The following is an 18,579-nucleotide window of genomic DNA, read 5'->3' on the forward strand; positions in this document are numbered from 1 at the left end:
AAAAAAAAAAAAAAAAAAGGAACATGTACTTTGAAGCCTTGATGCATTATTATATGATGTTATTTATGTTGTTCGCAGCCAAGCTTGTAAAATCCAAAAGTTTTACAACCTGTATTTACAATGGTAGATTTAGACAGTACACACACACACACTCACACTGCTCCTTTTTTGATAAATCTGTGATCTAGTCTGGCATTTTTAGAGCAGCCCTAGTGAAGCTTAGGATTAAAATAACAAGACATGCAACTCAAACAGAGAATAAAGTATAAACTCTGAGGGTGATCTTCCGTGCTCAGAATTATGCCTTCAAAGATCAAGGCCAATAGAAATGTGGCCCAAACAGAATGTATCATATTATTTAAGCAAGGAATCTCTCTTTATCCAATCTTAATGCCTCATGGTATTTTCTCTTTCCAATGTGGGACTCTGTGTAGAGGAAGATGTGTAGTGTATGGTGATAATAAATTATGACCAGTCTGTTAGCATAACACAGAAACCAGAGAACAACGTCATTCTGATTTGTAGTACTAAATTTGTAGACTTCCTGTACCAGATGAACTGAAGAACCCTTGAAGGGTGAAACCCATCTCTCCATTCTTTACACTCAAAGGGAAATAGCAAAGGGATAGGTTAGGAGGCTTTACTCGTCTCTCCCATACACACCATCAGCTTCACTATATAATCACCCCCAGCAAAACGCACCCTAAGAAAAATGCTGGATACGGCTGTTCCAAATCTGCTTCAAAGCGAGTTCTGGGGCTCCTCAGCACTCCACTGCTCTAGAACAGCTGCTGTCTTGATATCTCGATTTATATTTTTCAACAACCACAACTCTGCTTTTTAAGCTTCTGTGATCTACTTTGAATGGTAGAGAGAACTCCTTTCCCCAGGACAGCAAGCCATTTTGTATTAATTTACGTGAATCCAGCCTAGCACCCGTAGGGGCTGATCTAGGAAGCTTTAGGCAACACCCAAAGCTTAGGGTTTCTGGGTTCACTAAATGTCTAAATGTGGACTCTTAGCAATACATGCTGCTGAGCCATATTCACAGGTCACCCCCCCTTTTTAAACGTAAATAATTTTCCAGAAAAAGGAGGGTAAGTGTAACAGGCAGTTCAATATCAGTGGTTTCAAATACAGGTGGAGTCAAAGACAGTAATCATTTGGGTGAAGGGCAGGAGAAAAACCAAAGAGTGACTCCAGCAGCTAAGTAGAAAGCTTTACGACTGGGGTCCCTGCTTCCGGCTGGCAGTCTGTGGTTTACGGACACACCATACTACAAAAGTGGATATGTAGGGTGAACACTAGGGGTTAGAGATGCCCTGGATGAGTGATGTCTTTAGAGAACTTGGATTGTTGACATGAGGACAACCATGTCTAGGACTGTACTAGCTCAGCCCCAAAGGAGGGTCGAAACCTTTCCCAGGTGAGTTCAGAGGGCCGACAAAGCCTTCCTCCTGGGCAGTGCGAACCACTGACCGGTTTGCACAAAAACTAGCATCTGCAGCTTCCTCTTCCCCCGACCCTTCCCTTGGATGTTTACAATGTGAGACTACCCATAGAGACTTTCTACAGAAACTAGCTATCCCTCCCGCTCCCTGTGCAGTCCATAAGGAGCATGCCAAGGTACTGGGTGGTGGCAGTAGTGGGTGCTATTCCATCAGAGTGCATACACTCAACCTGACCACAGTTTGTCTGTGCATGTGTCTGTGTGTCTGTCATTTCTTCTTCATCCCTTCACAGCCCCTAGTCAGGGTGCCAAGACCCATGGCCGGTGGATCATGGTAGAACAGTTTTTGTTTGGTTTGTTACAATTTTGAAGTGTGCGACCTAGGGCTGCAGAGATGGCTCAGCAGTTAAAAGCACGCGCTGCTCTTGTAGTGGACGTGGACTTGGTCGTCATCACCCACATGGCAGGTTTCCCTCATCCACACTCATTCACAGCTCCAGTTCCAGGGTCTGAGGCTTTCTCCTGACATCCCTGGGCACCAGGTACATATGTGGCATGTGGTACCCACACATACATGTAGGTAAAACACTGTACAGACAGGAGTTTTGTTTTTTTTTTTAAAGCATGTAACCTTTTAAAAACTAAAAAGGGATATATATATATATATATATATATATATATATATATATACACACACACACACATACATATACATACACACACACACACACACACACACACACACACACGTATCTCCAACAGTGGGATTTTCTACTTTGGTATTAATGGGGAAGCTTCACTTATAATTAAGTGTAGGAATTTACTTTTCTGAAAATTGGATTTCAACCTCAAAGAGAAAAATTACATTATTTCAAATCATAGGCAGTGTGTAGGATGGCTTTTGTATGTAGGGGCTTCACTGATCAAATTCATATACAAAACTCTAGGGTTCTTTCCTATTTTACAGTTGTCTAACTCTAAACCTCTTGGTAAGAACCTGGCACCTTCCTTATGTGCACACCAAACACAGTCATGTGATATACTCTCAGATAAAAGTCTTCCCCACCTCTCCATCTCCGACACTCACTACAACCATTCAGAAACCAGAATAAGAACCTGGCTATCTGTCACATGATCATCTCAAAAGCCTTTGACAGACTCCACCTTATCTTCATGAACTTCAACATAATAAAAGCTATATATAAGAAACCCACAGCCAAGGTCACCATAAATGGAGAAAACTTGAAGCTACCCCACTGAAGCCATGAGACGAGGCTGACCACTGTCCTGCTCAATGGCCAGCTGGTACTTTTTAAAAAATATTTCCTGGTCCTTTTCAATAATAGTGTGTGATTTCTATTCCTTTGTGTTTCCATTTAAGTCCCTTCTCTTGCCTTACTGCTCCAGCTAGCGCTTTGAGCCTGGCCTCTGCTGTGGGTCAGCCCTGGAAATGGGGATCCAGATGTGACTGGTACCTGCATGCAAATTACCTCTCTCTCTCCTGTTCCAGCAGGTTGGTAAAGTCATCGCTCTTGTTCATGTAGTCAGTGTGCTTGTGCTTCTCGTTCTCCAGCTCGTACACGGTGCGCCTGTGACACTTCTCAGCCAGCAGCAGCTGCTCTAGCATGCGGCGGTATGTCTCCTTCTGCTTTTCCTCCAGTCTGTCCAGCTGAGAGAGCAAAGCCAGGAAAAGTTTAACTGTCTGACTGCGTCTGACTGCATCCACAGTGACTGTAAATTGCTAACACTGGCCTAGGGGATTACGACCTGATTGAAAACATTGCGTGGGAAACTGTGTACCACCATCTTCTGCTGCTATTTTCTCAATGCCAATTGGCTTTATAGACCAGCCATAATAGCCTGGCATTGTGACACACACCTTCAATCCCAGCACTCTGGAGGCAGAGGCAGGCAGATCTTGGAGTTTGAGACCCTTCTGGTTTACCAGGTGAGTTCCAGATTGGCCAGGGCTACACAGAAAAACCCTGTCTTGGGGCCTGATATAAATGTCTCCTGAGAGGTTCTGCCAGTGCCTGACTAATACAGAAGTGGATGCTCGCAGCCATCCATTGGACTGAGCACAAAGTCCCCAATGGAGGAGCTAGAGAAAGAACCCAAGGAGCTGAAGGGGTTTGCAGCCCCATAGAAGAACAATATGAACCAACCAGTACCCTCAGAGCTCCCAGGGTCTAAATCACCAACCAAAGAGTACACATGGAGGGACCCATGGCTCCAGCCACGTATGTAGCAGAGGATGGCCTTGTGGGGTATCAATGAGAGGAGAGGCCCTTGGTCTTGTGAAGGCTCAGTGCCCCAGGGTAGAGGAATGCCAGGAAAGGGAAGCGGGAGCAGGTGGGTTAGTGAGCAGGAAGAAGGAGGATAGGATGGGGGGGAGGTGTTCAGAGGGGATAAAATTTGCAATGTAAATAAAGAAAACATCTAATTAAGATTTATTTATTATAAGTACACTGTAGCTGTCTTCAGACACACCAGAAGAGGGTGTCAGATCTCATTATGGGTGGTTGTGAGCCACCATGTGGTTGCTGGGATTTGAACTCATGATCTTTAGAAGAGCAATCAGTGCTCTTACCCGCTGACCCATCTCACCAGCCCTTGTTTTTCAATTCAGTGTTTCTCTATGTAGCCCTGGCTGCCCTGGACCTCACTGTGTAGACAAGGTCAGTCCTGAAGTTAAGAGATCTGTCTCTGCCTCCCAAGGGAAAGGTGTACACCACTAAGCACACCTTTGGTTAAGTGTGTGTGTGTGTGTGTGTGTGTGTGTGTGTGTGTATGTGTGTGTGTTTGTGTGTGTGTGTTCCCATGAGGGTGCCCATGCTGAGGTACTAGTGTCGAGGTCCGAGGACCTCTTGCACACATCAGTCCTCTTCTTTCACCATGGTTCTCGGGGATGGAACTCAAGATGTCCAGCTTGGTGACAAGTGCCTTTACCTACAGAACCATCTTGTAGATCCCCAGGAGTAGGCAGACTTGAGACAGGGAACAATTTCAGCATGTTATATATCAAAGGACCATAGTTTGGGAGACAGTTTTAGCTCTGTTGTCTGCAGAGGGCTAATTCCAAAGCATTGAGGAATCTAGGAAGATAAAAATCAACTGAAGGAAGCAAAAGGTTTAGCAACAAAACTGGCTCACAGAGAAGGGACATGAGTTTAAGTATACATAAGATAAGGTTGTAAAAGAAGCACCGCAGTCACTGTTGAATCAGAATTGGGGACCCATGGAGTCAGGAGATCCCCAAGGCAGAGGAAGGTGACTCTTGTACACAGAAGGTATTAGAACCCAGGACACAACTGAGGAACATGCTAGAAATCTTCAAGTGGTCTCATGAGATCACCTATAGCCCTTCTCTTGGGGATGCAACAGATTTACAAGATAAATGAATGAAGTCCGCAAAGACTAGAGGATTAGATTTGGGAGTAGCAAGACAAGTCATCAGAAGCACTAGTTGGTGACAGGCTGTAATTGCTGACATTGCTTGGAGTCTGACTAAGCACGCCCCACTTTGTGATCTTGGTTTGCATCAAAGGGAAAAGGAGACAAACTGAAGGGGATTCAGCAGAGCAGCACCAGCTCAGGCCACACCTAGCTCAGAAGTGATGGGGAAGGGACCCTACTGAGAACCATCCAGCTCCATGGCAGGAAACCTGAAAAGTTTCATGTTAAACTCACAGTCGTGAAGACTCTCGAGGCTTGGTTTTGTATCTTTTCCCTGTAGGAGGCCACACATCATAGACTGTGAAAGACCCTAAGTAGAGCCCAGGCTGGTCTTGAACTAGTAATGGTCCTGCCTCAGCTCTCTGAGGGCCATGATTACAGGCATGTGCTACCATATCCAGGCAGAAAACCAAATATCTGTCTAGATATGTTACGTAGCCTTGGGATACATGGTAAAACACTGCTTCTAAAGAAAAAAATAAAATAAAATAATAAACACTTGGGTTTCAAAGCATGGAGAAAAGAAAGGCAATAAGACAAACACGATTTTAAAATAGCAGTGAAAAAGCAGAGCACCACTTGAAGAAACCAATAATTGAAATTCTAAAAATAAAGAAAAATAACTTGACTGAGCTTTCCTAAACAGGAAAAAAAAATGGCAGAAGCTATTTATTGATTCACTAGGACAAGTTCCCTATTGGTAGCTGCAATGTAAGAGAAGGCTTAGTTCTGGGGATGAACAATAGCCAGTAGTCTCAAGTCACACAGGCCTCAGAAGGGATGGAGACCAGGCCACAGGAGCTGAGGAAACAGGACTGGGCTGTAGCTCAGTGATGGTGCCCTGCATGTGTGAGGCCAGAGGTCTGATCCTCTGCCATGCAAAATAAATAAACATCTGCACAAACTAAAGCCCACTGGTTTATCCAATAGGATTCACTGAAGATTCGGTGAGTCCAATGCAACAGATTGCTTTCTGTTACCAAGTCTTTGGCAAGGGATTAGACAGCAAATATTAAGTCCCTGGAAATCTCCTATAAATGATTCTAAAATATCAAAATCCAAACTATTAAAGTAAAATTCTAAGAAAATATAAGGGTTTGGTTTCTTTCTTTCTAATTTCTTCCTCTGCTCAGCAGGAGGATTGCAACTTAGTGTCCCGTGTGAGCTCAGGCAGTTCCCTGATCTTATCAGCATTGCAGTCTTGCTAACACATCCTGAAACCTAACCTGTTCTCTTTTTTTCCAACAACTTCCAGGGTTTATTAGGATATGCACAATTATCCTAATGTTCATTTCAGACTTACTGATTCAAAGAATATCTTTAGGGGCTGGAGAGATAGCACAGAGGTTAAGAACACACACTGCTCTTGCAGAGGAACGACCTGATTTCTGCTCCTAGCACCCATGTTGGGGAGTTCACACCTGTTTGTAACTCCAGCTCTAGAGGAGACCAAGAGGATCAAACAGCTATGGTCTCTGTACACAAGTGCACATCACACACACACACACACACACACACACACACACACACACACACACACACTGAAACAAAATAACACGAAACAAAACCAAATAAACAGATCTTTTAAAGTCCCAGCTCTATTTTTATTTTCATGGTAGTGAGAATTGAACTCATATGAAAGACTGGAGTAAGGGGCCAAACAGAATATCTTTCTTCTTTTAGAATTCTGTATCTTTCACAAATCTATCTATCTATCTATCTATCTATCTATCTATCTATCTATCTATCTATCTATCTATCTATCTATCTATGTATCTATCTATGTATCTATCTATCTATCTATCTATCTATCTATGTATCTATCTATCTATCTAAATCTCTCTCTATCCTTCCTCCCTCCTTCTCTGTCTCTCTCACTTCTCCCCAGAGAGATTATTGAGAGGAGAAAGAATCGAAAAACAGACCTAACACCACCAATCCCAGGACAGGACACAAATGAGCAGTTCTGCAGGGCCCCTCTCTCCCAAGGTGGGACCTTCTGAGCAGACGCACCTCCTGATGGCCATCCGAAGCCCCTCTCTGTGTGCTGCTTTCAGAGTTTGATGGTTTAGGGGTAGTGATTCTGGTTAATGTGTCTTCTCTGGTGGCCTCCCTCTCCCTTGGGGCTAGGAAAGTCACCTCAAGCCCTAACCTTCAGGGAAAAGAATTAGGAAGCCTAAACTGAATTTAGTAATCCCAGTTTTTACTGTCACCACCACCACCATCATTACCATCACACTGATGATTTTAGTTCTATATGTCTATTATTCCACATGTGGAAGACCTTGAGGGTGTGAGTAATTATCATCCTCAGACCCATGCTCACACTAATGGCTGGTAGTACTTGAGTATCTAGCATGGGTCAGATGCAATGCTAAGCTGTATAGGCATTGTTCCATTTAATCCTCACAACACCATGTGAGGTGTTTGCTGCGGTCATCCCCCCGACCCCACAGATGAGGAACCAGGATTTAATGAATGGAAGTGGGCTCTTCAAAATCATACACAGCTGTACACAGCTGTGTATCAAACGTGAATCCAGCCTGTTGCCTGAATCTTGCTCTACACAAATAATCCTTCCCCCAACCCCATTTTAGGGAAAGCTGAGAGGAGGATCCAGTTCATTTGGAGAGCTATAGAGTTGTCAATCTCTTTGGAATACTATCTAAATCAGATCTGGCCACTGCCCTAGGTTAAATGTTACATTTAAAATTTTTTTCAGACTTTTAATTTCTATTTTGTAATTTGCCCTAGTAATTGTCAAGCTATGGATTGCTTGCCTGAATTTTGAAAAATCAGTGTGGCTACATCCATTTAAAGGAGCATCCTAATTTGACACTGAACTTCCAGTATAGCATGAGGGAATTATTAAACTGTCATGTCCTAGGTAATAACAGTAGCCATAATTCTTAATACAATCTTACATAAAATAATTCAATAGAGCCCTACTGGTATTATTTCACCTTAAAAATTACCCTAAATGTTTCATTTGGATTTTTCTACTCCGTCACTGGAATTCACATAAGACCTTTTAAATTATGACACTTTAAGATACTTCTAGAGCAGTGGTGTTAAACCATAACTATCAATAATGAACTGAACCTAAGGTTAGGTTATCAATTTTATAATTACTCTGAAAACTCCATGAGGGAACTGGAAGCACCTCAAATTCTTAAATATACTATTACTTTCTTTCTTTCTTTCTTTCCCTCTTTTTCTTTCTTTCTTTCTTTCTTTCTTTCTCTCTTTTCTTTTGGTTTCTTGAGACAGTGTTTCTTTGCATAGCCCTAGCTGTCTTGGAACTCACTCTGTAGACCAGGCTGGCCTCGAACTCAGAAATCTGCCTGTCTCTGCTTCCCAACTGCTGGGATTAAAGGCATGTGCCACCACTGCCCAGCCTAAATATGCTATTTCTTTTATTTAATTAGATGTTTTCTTTATTTACAATATCTCTTTTATATGCTATTTCTTAGAGGAGTAAAATAATAATGTATTTCAAGAGCATGTAACTTTCCTAATCATATGAAAATAATGTATTTCTCTCTATCGCTCTATCTCTATCTCTCCCTCTCTTTTTGCAGGTTCTTTCTAGGGAGGCTTGCGGATGTCCAGCTTTTACCTCTGAGATGGGTTTCTCATAGACATCCTCTCCTATGGACTTCTCTTGAGCAAGGATGGCATCCCGGTGCAGGACCCGAAGCACTTTCTCTGGTTCTGCAGATCCATAATGCGCCTCCAGAACCTCGGGCTTGGTTTTCTCTGTCTTCAGCATGTGGATGACATCTTCTCGAGCCTGTGGCCGAAAGCACAGCAAGGTCAGAGGGCTGACACTCTCAGACTCACAGAGTCAGCAGGGAGCTTCCTAGACTCACCCCTTTGGGTCCAAAGAAGACTCACTGGGGGCTCACTTATTTTTTTTTTAATCCAACAGTAGATTGGCAAGCAGATTCTCTGCTTCGGTTGCTAGGATGCAGGGGAGCAGAAAAAGAATTTGTGCTAATATTAACTACATAAAAATTGCTTCAGTTAAGAGGTACTAATATGGGAGAGGAGGCGAGGTAGGGCTAGTCCTGGAAAACCTGTTTTAGGGTACCTGAGGTCAACAATGATCAAAATCCTCTAGTTTTCTATTTATGTTCTCGATACAGTATTCAAATGTACTTTTAAGGGAAACCCCACTCCCTTTATTCTCCAACCATGTTCACTGTAGTTATAACTCCATATGCAATTAATGAACAGCCATTCTTACGGATTTCAGGTCTCCTCAGTACTTTGCTTGGCACAGAAGCACATGGTTAGAACTCACACTGTGCTGTGCTGAGCTTCTAAACTAAATACATCACATCAAATTCTATTCTTTTTAGCACCCAGACTGTCACCAGACAAGGTAGGTTGGTAGTCTTTTGGTGGTTTTGCTCAACATCTTATCGACGCTCTCAAGAAAACCACAGCTGTAGTCTATGTGGCATTGTCTTGGATCCCATCATACAATGCTCACACCTCTGGGGACCTTTTCTATTGATACACTGTGATAGGGCTGGCCTTTGCTGTGTGTATGTGTTCCTCTCTAGGCTTGGAGCTACTTTACCAGCAGGGTAATAGGTAAATCAGTATGACTTTATTATACCTGGTTGGGCACAGATTTCAGTCCATACCAGTAAGACAATTTTCTCCTGCACCACCGTTAGCTGTGAGTTCTAAACTACAAACCTGGTCATTGATGCATGTTTTAACAGGAAAGCTAACCAGTTAAACGTAAGTACTAAATTCACAACCTGACCATTTCTTAAGGCTTCTCACTTTGTTGTGGTTTTTCCTATCTTTTTTTTTTTCCAGTCTCCAAATTAATCTCGTCCAGATGGATAAAGACAAATTCACTAGTGGGCCAACAGTGAATTAGAGTTTGCATATTACTTACCAGTGTTGCCTATACAGATACGCACACTCATTTCTAGAAATGTAAAATACTAATTTCTAAAGAACTTACTAATTAGAAATACTGTGAGACTGTTAAGGCTAGAAAACAGGCTAATGAAAAAAGTTCATCACCACAGGGATTGTGGGGGAAGAGGAATCCACACAAAGCACAGTGCCAAGTCATGCTAGCAGGGGACCATGTCTAAACGTGAGACAGTGGCCTGGGTCTAGGGAGACGGCTCATTTGGGGGAGTACTTGCATGGCAAGTGTGAGGACCCGTGTGTGGCTTTTCAGAAAGCCACATGAGAAGCAGACACTGCGGCACGTATCTCTAGTCCCCGGACACAGAAGCAACTGACAGAGAAGCAAACAGTAGCTTTTTGCTTTTTTTTTTTTTTTTTTAATGGAGACGACCACTGAACCAACCTCTGTCATCACCATTTGTCTTCTGCTTTCACACGTGATTCCAAATTTGCCTTCTTTGTCCACAAGCCACTACAGCCACAGGGTCTTCTTTCAAGATGACACTTTCATCTTTAGTCAATGCAAAAAAAAAAAAATTGACTAAAGGAAAAATATCATCATCATCCCATTGCTATTTTAAATTGGCTCATGGAAGACAGGTGGCCAAACTGGCTTGTGGGGCCCAGGCTGTGGCCCGACTTCTGGTAACAACATACATGCTTACATGAATGAGATGAGTGTAGGAGTCCTTCCTTTTATTGACTAATATCCATTGATGTATAGGAGGCTCCTGCGCTGCAGCGCCGCCATAGATACAGATTTATGCTGTGTCCAAGGTTACTTGGCAGATAGAATAAACAGGGGCCCAGTCATCTCTCAGTAAATAAACTGCACCCCAACTAAGGGCTGCATCTCCTAGATGAAACAGGCATTTCTTCCCCTCCTCCTGTCTTCCTCCTCCTCCTAGTATGTGTGCATGTGTGCATATGTATGTGTGTGCTCATGTGTGAGAGTCTGTTTGTGGAGACCAGGAGTTGATATCATGTCTTCCTTAATCTCTCTCTGCCTTACATGTTCAGAGACAGGGTTTCTCATTAAATTCAACAGCAACAGTTTTAAAGTAAAACAGGAAAAGAAAGAAAACCACACTATCTATGCTTCACATAATAAATACATAAAGGCAAATAGATTAGAATTAGAATTTCTAAACTCGAATAAAATACTTCCATAAAGGGAAATTTTTTTTCTAAACTAGAAAGTTCCCTGATTTCTACCTAGAAGCTTGGTCCTGAGTAAGCTGCCTTCATTCTGTCTGTGCATGACCCTATGCACAGTGTTCCTGGGATCTAAATCCAACATAAAGCCAACATCCTGAAGACTGTGCTATACCCACTTGTTAGCATTGTCAGGATTCCTTTTAGACTATTCAAGCATGGCTGTGAACCTGCGGACAGAACAGTCACTGAGTAGGTAGTGCTGGGGGGGGCGGGGTGCATCAGGAGCACAGGTTCCCTTCCCGTGTGTTCTGCAACAACCACATTCCTATGTGACTGACAGGAACCACAAGAGAGCTATGTACACACTTCTCCACAAACCACATTCTGAAGATGACTTAACCCTCACTATGGATAAAAGTCGGCTTTCAAACATATACTGACATGACACTCTTGATAGCATGGGTTTCACGATTAACTCACACTAGTATATGTGACCCAAGCCTAAAGGAAATTAAATCAATTCTAAAGCACTAAGACAAACAAGAACTTAACACACGCAGTCTAATCTGAAGTGTGATACGGCGGAATGAGCCCAGCTTTTAAAAGTCTCAGAATTATTTTCTGGCCCCAGAAGTAAAAAAAAGAAAAAAATCTGGTCCTGGGTGATCTATGAATGTTGCTCTAAGTTAATTTTATCATCTATGGAACAAAACCATAACAACTTCATGTGAATGATGCCAGGATGGAATTATATACGTTAATGGAGCGACTAATGTTGAACGTAGCCCAGAACAGGGCCTAAGTCAATGGAGATGTTTGTTAAAATTTTTGTTAGATGGCCTCTTCCTGAGGAGAAAAGGAATTTTTAAATATAAAACTCTCCTGGAGTATATTTGTTGTACATAGTGATGGGTGTCATGGATGATTTTTGTACAGCTGTATCATGTACTTTGTCCACGCTCACTGGTTGATCCATTTACCGTTCTTCCCTTTCCTGTTAGTCTCATGCCCCTGTCTCACACCCACTTCCATATCTATGGATTATACATCTGAACAAAATCTAGGATTTGCAGATAAGAGAATGTGCCATATTCATTTACCTGAGTCTGTTATACTTAGCTTAATATGATGGTCCCCAGTGGCACCCATTTTCCTGTTAGTATTTTTGTTTAACTTTATAAGGGAGTATAACTGATTCATAACTTGGCTGTTGTGATAATCCACATTATCCGGTACACATAAACTTATGCAGGTAAACACATATAAATGTAAATAAAAAATAAATAATTTTTTAATATAAAAAGTGCAGGCACCCCTGTCTGTGTTGACTTAAAGTCCTTTGAGAATGTACCCAAGAATGGTATAGTAGGGTCATAGGCTATATAAACTTTTAGCTTATTAAGGAACTCCTATGGTGATTCCCATAGTAGTTGGCCCAATTTACAGTTCTACCTACAATAGATTTATTAGCTCTCCCTTCTTCAGTCTTTGCCAGCATGTTGTTTTCTTTATGATAGCCATTCTGACAAACAGGAAATGGAAATCTCAATATTGTTTTAATATGCATTCTCCAAGTGAATAATATTGAACATCTTTTTACATATTTATTGGCCATTTGTATCTCATCTTATGAGAGCTGTCTGGAGTAGTTTGTTACTTTGCTGTTTAGTTTTTTGAATTTTTAAATAAACTCTAGATACTAGAGGGTTCTCTTTCAGATGTGTGAATAGCAAACACTTTGATCTTCTTCCCTAGATGCCCCATTCACTTACTTTCTTTAGTTGGTAGCAGCCCTGGGTTTTATGCAATCCTACCAGTCAATTCTCCATATTATTCCCAAGCTACCAGAATCCTTTTCGAATAGTCTTTGTCTATTCCTACACCTTTTTCTTGAAGTGTTTTAGTTTCAGGGTTTGGAGTCATATATTAAGGCCTTTGATTCAGGCTGATTGATCTTTGTACAGGATGAGCAATTTGAAACCAGTTTCACTCTTTTACATGTGTATATCCACTTCCCCCAGCATCAATTGCTAGGGAAGCTGTCTTTTCTCCAATGCATGTATTTGGCGTCTTTGTCAAACACCAGGTTGCTATGCTACATGGATTTACACATGTGTCTTCTGTCCCACTGATCTGCGTGTCTGCATTGGTGCCAGTACTATGCTGTTTCGTTACTATGACTCTACAATATATATTGAAGTTAGGGGAGGTGATATTTCTATCACTGTTTTTGTTGTGTTCTTGTTGTTGAAGAATCTTTTAACTGTTTGGGCTTTTAATACTTCCATATGAGAAAAGGAAATACCTATTTCTTTTACTAAAAAAATAATCACTTATTCTTGCACTTAATCATAACATGACATCATGTGCTATACATTTCATCTTCACTTAATTATCCTAAATACTAATTACCAAATAAAAGAGCTATAGGGTATCCTATATCCAGAGCTGCCCTAGCCATCAGGAACTTAATAAGGGTCCCTGCAACTGGTATTGAGCTAACCCTGGAAAGATTAGCAATCTATGATATTATGACTTAAGATAAATTTTTTTATCACAGATGTTGTATTTATTCGTTATTTGTTTGTGGTTTGGGTGTGCATGCGAACTTCTACAGCATGCACATGTAGGCCAGAGGACAATGTGTAGGAATTGGTTCTCTCCTTCTGCCGTGAATGTTCCAAGGCTCAGAGTCAGGTCGTCCGGCTTTGCCACAAGCATCTTTCTGTACTGACCCATCTCTCTGACCTTGTGATGGCTTTCCCCCCTTTGAGACAGGGTCTCTCTCTATGTAGCCCTGGTTGGCCTGAAATTCCCTATGTAGACCAGGCTGGTCTCAAACTCACGGACATCCACCTGTCTCTGCCTCCATGAGATTAAAGTTATGTACTACCACATACCCAGCCTGTGTAATATCTTTCAAATCGACAGATTAGTGATGATTACACAATCACAGTAAATTTGTTCACAACTTCAAATGCATGATTCAATGTATAAAAAAAAGACCCTAAACCTTGGGATAAAACCACTCTACAGTGCCACTTTTAGGGATGTGTTAATTTTTGTGAAAAAGGATAAAGTTGCGAATGTCAGAAAACTTCTGCCTTTGAACATTATTTCCACAGGGAAGTTGAACCAGAAATAAGTAGCTAAGATCTTAGGACTCCAGGGAGCTCCTCAATAGACCTTATGAATGTAAATGGACCAGAGAGAAGAGTGCTTTGAAGGCAGCTCTCAGAATGAGCTTCCCTCTTCTATATGAGAGGAGAAAAGGGATTAGAGAAGATCAAGAGTCAGCATGATATTCAGTTTACTTACAAACAAATATGAGGTTCAGGCACAGAAAAAGCACAGGAGTCGGACATCTCTGCCACCAAGCCTACCTCCTCTCTGTGCCCATGGTAACACTAGAGAACAAGGAGTGTAGTCTCCATTGGTTGCAGAGGGAGCTGATTCAAAACATGTGGGGGCAGCAAAGAGCCACCCCACGCTACTGCCCTGGGCCACAGGTAAGCATGTGAGTTGTGAAGCCAAAGGAGGCATTTGACCTTTGCCAGACAACCAGAGTCAGAGACACAATAAAATGAAACAGGTTCAAAACCAGAGCTGAATCAATCATTCCTGAAATAAGTTAGGAACATTCACATTGTACAATGCACTGTACTGAGCATTACAGACAGAATTACATCTGTCAGTCTGAAGAGATACTGACAATGGAAAGTGACTTATAATATGGTAATATGGTAGAAAAAGCATGTGCTGGAGAAAACATAGGGGTAATGATATCTTTCCCTCCCTCCCTCTCCCTCTCCCTCTCCTCCCTTTCCTCTCTCTCTCCTCCCTTTCCTTTCCCTCTCCTCCCTCTCCTCTCCCTCTTCTCCCTCTCCTCTCCCTCTCCCTCTCCCCCCCTCACCCCCTGTCTCCTCTCCCTCTCCCTCTCCCTCTCCCTCTCCCTCTCCCTCTCCCTCTCCCTCTTCATCTCCCTCATCTCCCTCTCCCTTTCCTTGTCTCTCCACAACAGGGTTTCGCTATGTAGCCTTGGCTGTCCTGGAACTTGCTCAGTCGATCAGGCTATTGTCAAACTCCTAGAGCAGCTCCTGCCTCTGCCTCCCAAGTGTTAGGATGAAAGGCATACACCAGCACCACCACCCAGCTGGGAGTTTATCTAAACTATCTGACTTGAATCTGTGCTAATAGAGGAGGCCTCTAAGAGCATGTGATCTGAAATGTCACAATGAATAAAAATGGAGACAGGTTTGGTTAGGTTAGAGTGCTCCAGATTTCAAGTTCAAAAGTGTAAAAAAAAAAAAAAAAAAAAATGGTTCAATGATTAAGAGCACTGGTTCTTGCAGAGAGTCCAAGGTTCAATTCCCAGCACCTACATGTTGGCTAACAACAGTTGGTAACTCCAGTTATAGGTGATCCACTGTCATCTTCTAAGAGGGCACCAGGCACATATGTGGTTAGCGCGCGCACGCGCACACACACACACACACACACACACACATACACATTCAGGCAAAACATTTACAGTCATTTAAAAACATTTTTTTTAATCTTAAAGAGAAAGAAAAAGACTAGGAAAAGAACAAACACATGTTGTAGCACAATAGTAATGATGTCCTCACATAAAGCCCGATGAGCCCCACACTGGGTCACAGAGCAGCAAGAAGCATTGGACGTTTTAACCCACAGGACGGTGACATGGTCAGATATGTATGGTATAAAGACCCAGAAGGGGCCCATGCAGATAGCTCAGTGGGCAAGCCTGGTGACCTGAGCTGGAGCTTCAGAACTCATATAAAATAGAAGGAGAGAACCAGCTCTACACAGTTGTTCTCTGACCTCATTCCCTCCCTTCCCCTCTCCCCTCCCCTCCCCTTCCCAGCAATATGGGAGCTTTGCTTGCGTACTCTCTCTTAAACTTTGACCTATAATAAAACGTCTTTCTGCAACTCACTCTTCCATGGTCTGCGAAAGTCATTCTTTAAATTCACTAGACAAAATACCTGGAAGCCACTGGCCCCTGGAGGCTTGAGGACTTCTGATTATCTGACCCCAGGTCCATGAGTCATGCTCACTGCAAGCAAGAAAACCTCCTCTGTACAGCTCGTTTTCCCTTAGCACTATGTTTTAGAACATCTCTGCGAGTGCTTCTGCAACACAGATATATTTTGAAGCCACTGCTCTGCGACAGACACATGACCACGGCTCAGCACCAAAGAGAGACTGCTGTGTGTTCCATGCTAAGCTCCCCTGCCCCCAGCTACTCTCTAATCCGCATGAGTTGTTTACCTGAGCTCTCTAGCACTATCTCACAGCTCTCTGCCCTACTACTCTCTCGGGTTCTCACCCTGCTCTATGTCTGTCAATATCCCCACTAATCTCTCCCACTCCCTTGCTTCCTCGAAGCCCGGGGCCATGTCTAGTTTACATTCTTTTTTTTCTCTGTTCTAGACTCTCCCAGATACCTCTCTATCTCTCAATAAAAGCCTTCCCCCTAATGGACCGGTCACTTTGGCCCTCTTGCCTACACTGTGATGTTAGCTGAAGGTCCTCAGTGGGTCCCTCATTTCCAAGGACTCTCCGGTATCTGCTGGAGTTGTAAGTCCCAGTGACTTTTCTTCACCAAGGAACCATGGTCCCCCTCAGACCAAGAGGGTCCCTGGAAACTGAGATGTGTTTACAGGTTCTCAACCAATCAGGCTCACCAACTATGCCAGTTTGCTTGCAAGTAAGCCTTGATTACTAAGGGAATAGAATCCTAGAAAGCTAGACTGTGAAAAGCCAGACCAGATTCAGACAAACGGGTACAAGTCATCCATACTATGGAAGATGCCAGTGAGGCAACTGGGTATTCCAGAACATTCCATATGCAACAGAGCAGGGTAACTGGCCTGACAGTGAACCTCAAAATAGCTTCCTTTAAAGTCAAACTGCTGTTATAAATTATTATACTTGGTATCAATTTTGACTGTGTTTAAACTTGCTGGATTATGAAGTCTTTGAAACAAGCAAAGCTATAATGGCGGGGGACAACTTAGCTCTGCCCTCTTTCTGCATTTTTGAAATGGGGACACATGTCACCTTGGGAGCACAATGAGAATGACAATGCTCCTCTGCCCCTCACATGAACAGTGCAGTCTCCTGTGCCAGTCAGCTCAGCGGAAGACTTCAGGTGACACTTTATAACTTGCTTCACAATGTTAATATAATTATTTTATTTGACCCATAAAAAGTGTGCATACTTACATATGCACATACACCATGTCATGCCTGAATACATACTAATGTTTAAGTTCCAGGCAGGGTGAATACCACTTCTTTGTGGTAAAAACATTCAGAATCCTTTTGGGCACCTCATCCCTACATACGAACAAGAGACCAACGCTCTGTTTAGTATTGCTGCCTCACTATGATTTAGAAAATGTTGAAAGCCTTTCACCTCCCAGAATAGTCATGGCGTTTTTATATTTACCTGAGTGTTTATGAGGAACCACAGACTTCAAAAAAACACTGACCTAAGGTAGGCAGCTCACTGCAGACTCTTGGGATGCCACTCTGGGGCCATCTTGGTGTTCCTTGGCTTGGCTGAGAGGAAGTATATGCATTGGGGAACTTAGGATCCTAGCCCTAGAAGAGGATCTAGCATCATCTACTTTTAAACAGGGTATTCCTGCCAGGAACTGCTCACTTTCAACAACGGATATATTGGAGAGAAAAATAAATCTGTCTTTACTTACGGAAGACCCAGAATGATGCTATTCCCAAACTCTACCACTCCTTTGTATGATTTAGTTAACCGCTTAAATATAGGTCTATCACAGTGGCGGGAAGGTTGGGACACGGCCATACTGTGAGCACTTCCCATTCTGGGAACTCGAGTGTTCTGTATCTATTTACATAAGGTAATTTATTAGTTTACTTGTCTATTTCCTTCTGGGGCGGTGAGCCACTGTGAGGACAGAGGCTGTGTCTACTATCCCTCACAGAGTGCCTGCCACATGATAGGAACTCAGTAAATATTTGCTGAAATCAAGAAGAGTAAATTTATGTGATGTGAGAAGGTCTGCAGAGCTGGTCCCAAATCCCTCAGGGCAACCTTGACTACTTACCCTTGTTCAAAAGATCTAAACAGTTATATTTTGTCAGTTCCCTTAGTCTTTCATCTGACGGCTTTGTCTATAATTCAGGAGTCACTTTGTTCCTTATAGTTTATCCCAAAAGAAAGTACGTAAACGGAATAAGAAAAAAACAGTACATTCCACCAGAATGTTGCAATAGAAAATGTGTTATCTTTAAATCTCATACAAATTAAACTACATGTTTATCCATCTTACGGAAATACTAATAAGTGGATTAAAAGCAAAATAAGAGATGCAATTTATAATGTTATTAGCTATTATTATAGAAATTAAACCCAGGTTTTTTGGGATTTTAAAAAGCAAAGCTGCCAGACAGTGGTGGCGCATGCCTGCCTTTAATCCCAGCACTTGGGAGGCAGAGGCAGCTGAATTTCTGAGTTTGAGGCCAGTCTGGTCTACAGAGTGAGTTCCAGGACAGCCAGGGCTACA

General features: G+C 42.5%; 1 protein-coding gene across 6 annotated transcripts in view; it reads right to left on the bottom strand.

Moving 5' to 3' along the window:
• Filip1 (filamin A interacting protein 1) overlaps positions 1-18,579 on the bottom strand; it is a 191,258-nt gene that overhangs the window by 42,946 nt on the left and 129,733 nt on the right. For all 6 annotated transcript variants that reach the window (XM_031345190.1, XM_031345188.1, XM_031345187.1 and 3 more), the window contains exons 3-4: positions 8,526-8,699; positions 2,941-3,119 (exon numbers count right to left, since the gene is read on the bottom strand). In XM_031345190.1, the coding sequence (XP_031201050.1) occupies positions 2,941-3,119; positions 8,526-8,699 (353 nt within the window). The remainder of the gene's footprint in view (positions 1-2,940; positions 3,120-8,525; positions 8,700-18,579) is intronic.

The sequence above is a fragment of the Mastomys coucha genome, unplaced genomic scaffold, assembly GCF_008632895.1.
Source record: "Mastomys coucha isolate ucsf_1 unplaced genomic scaffold, UCSF_Mcou_1 pScaffold23, whole genome shotgun sequence".
In the NCBI taxonomy this organism is placed as follows: domain Eukaryota; kingdom Metazoa; phylum Chordata; class Mammalia; order Rodentia; family Muridae; genus Mastomys; species Mastomys coucha.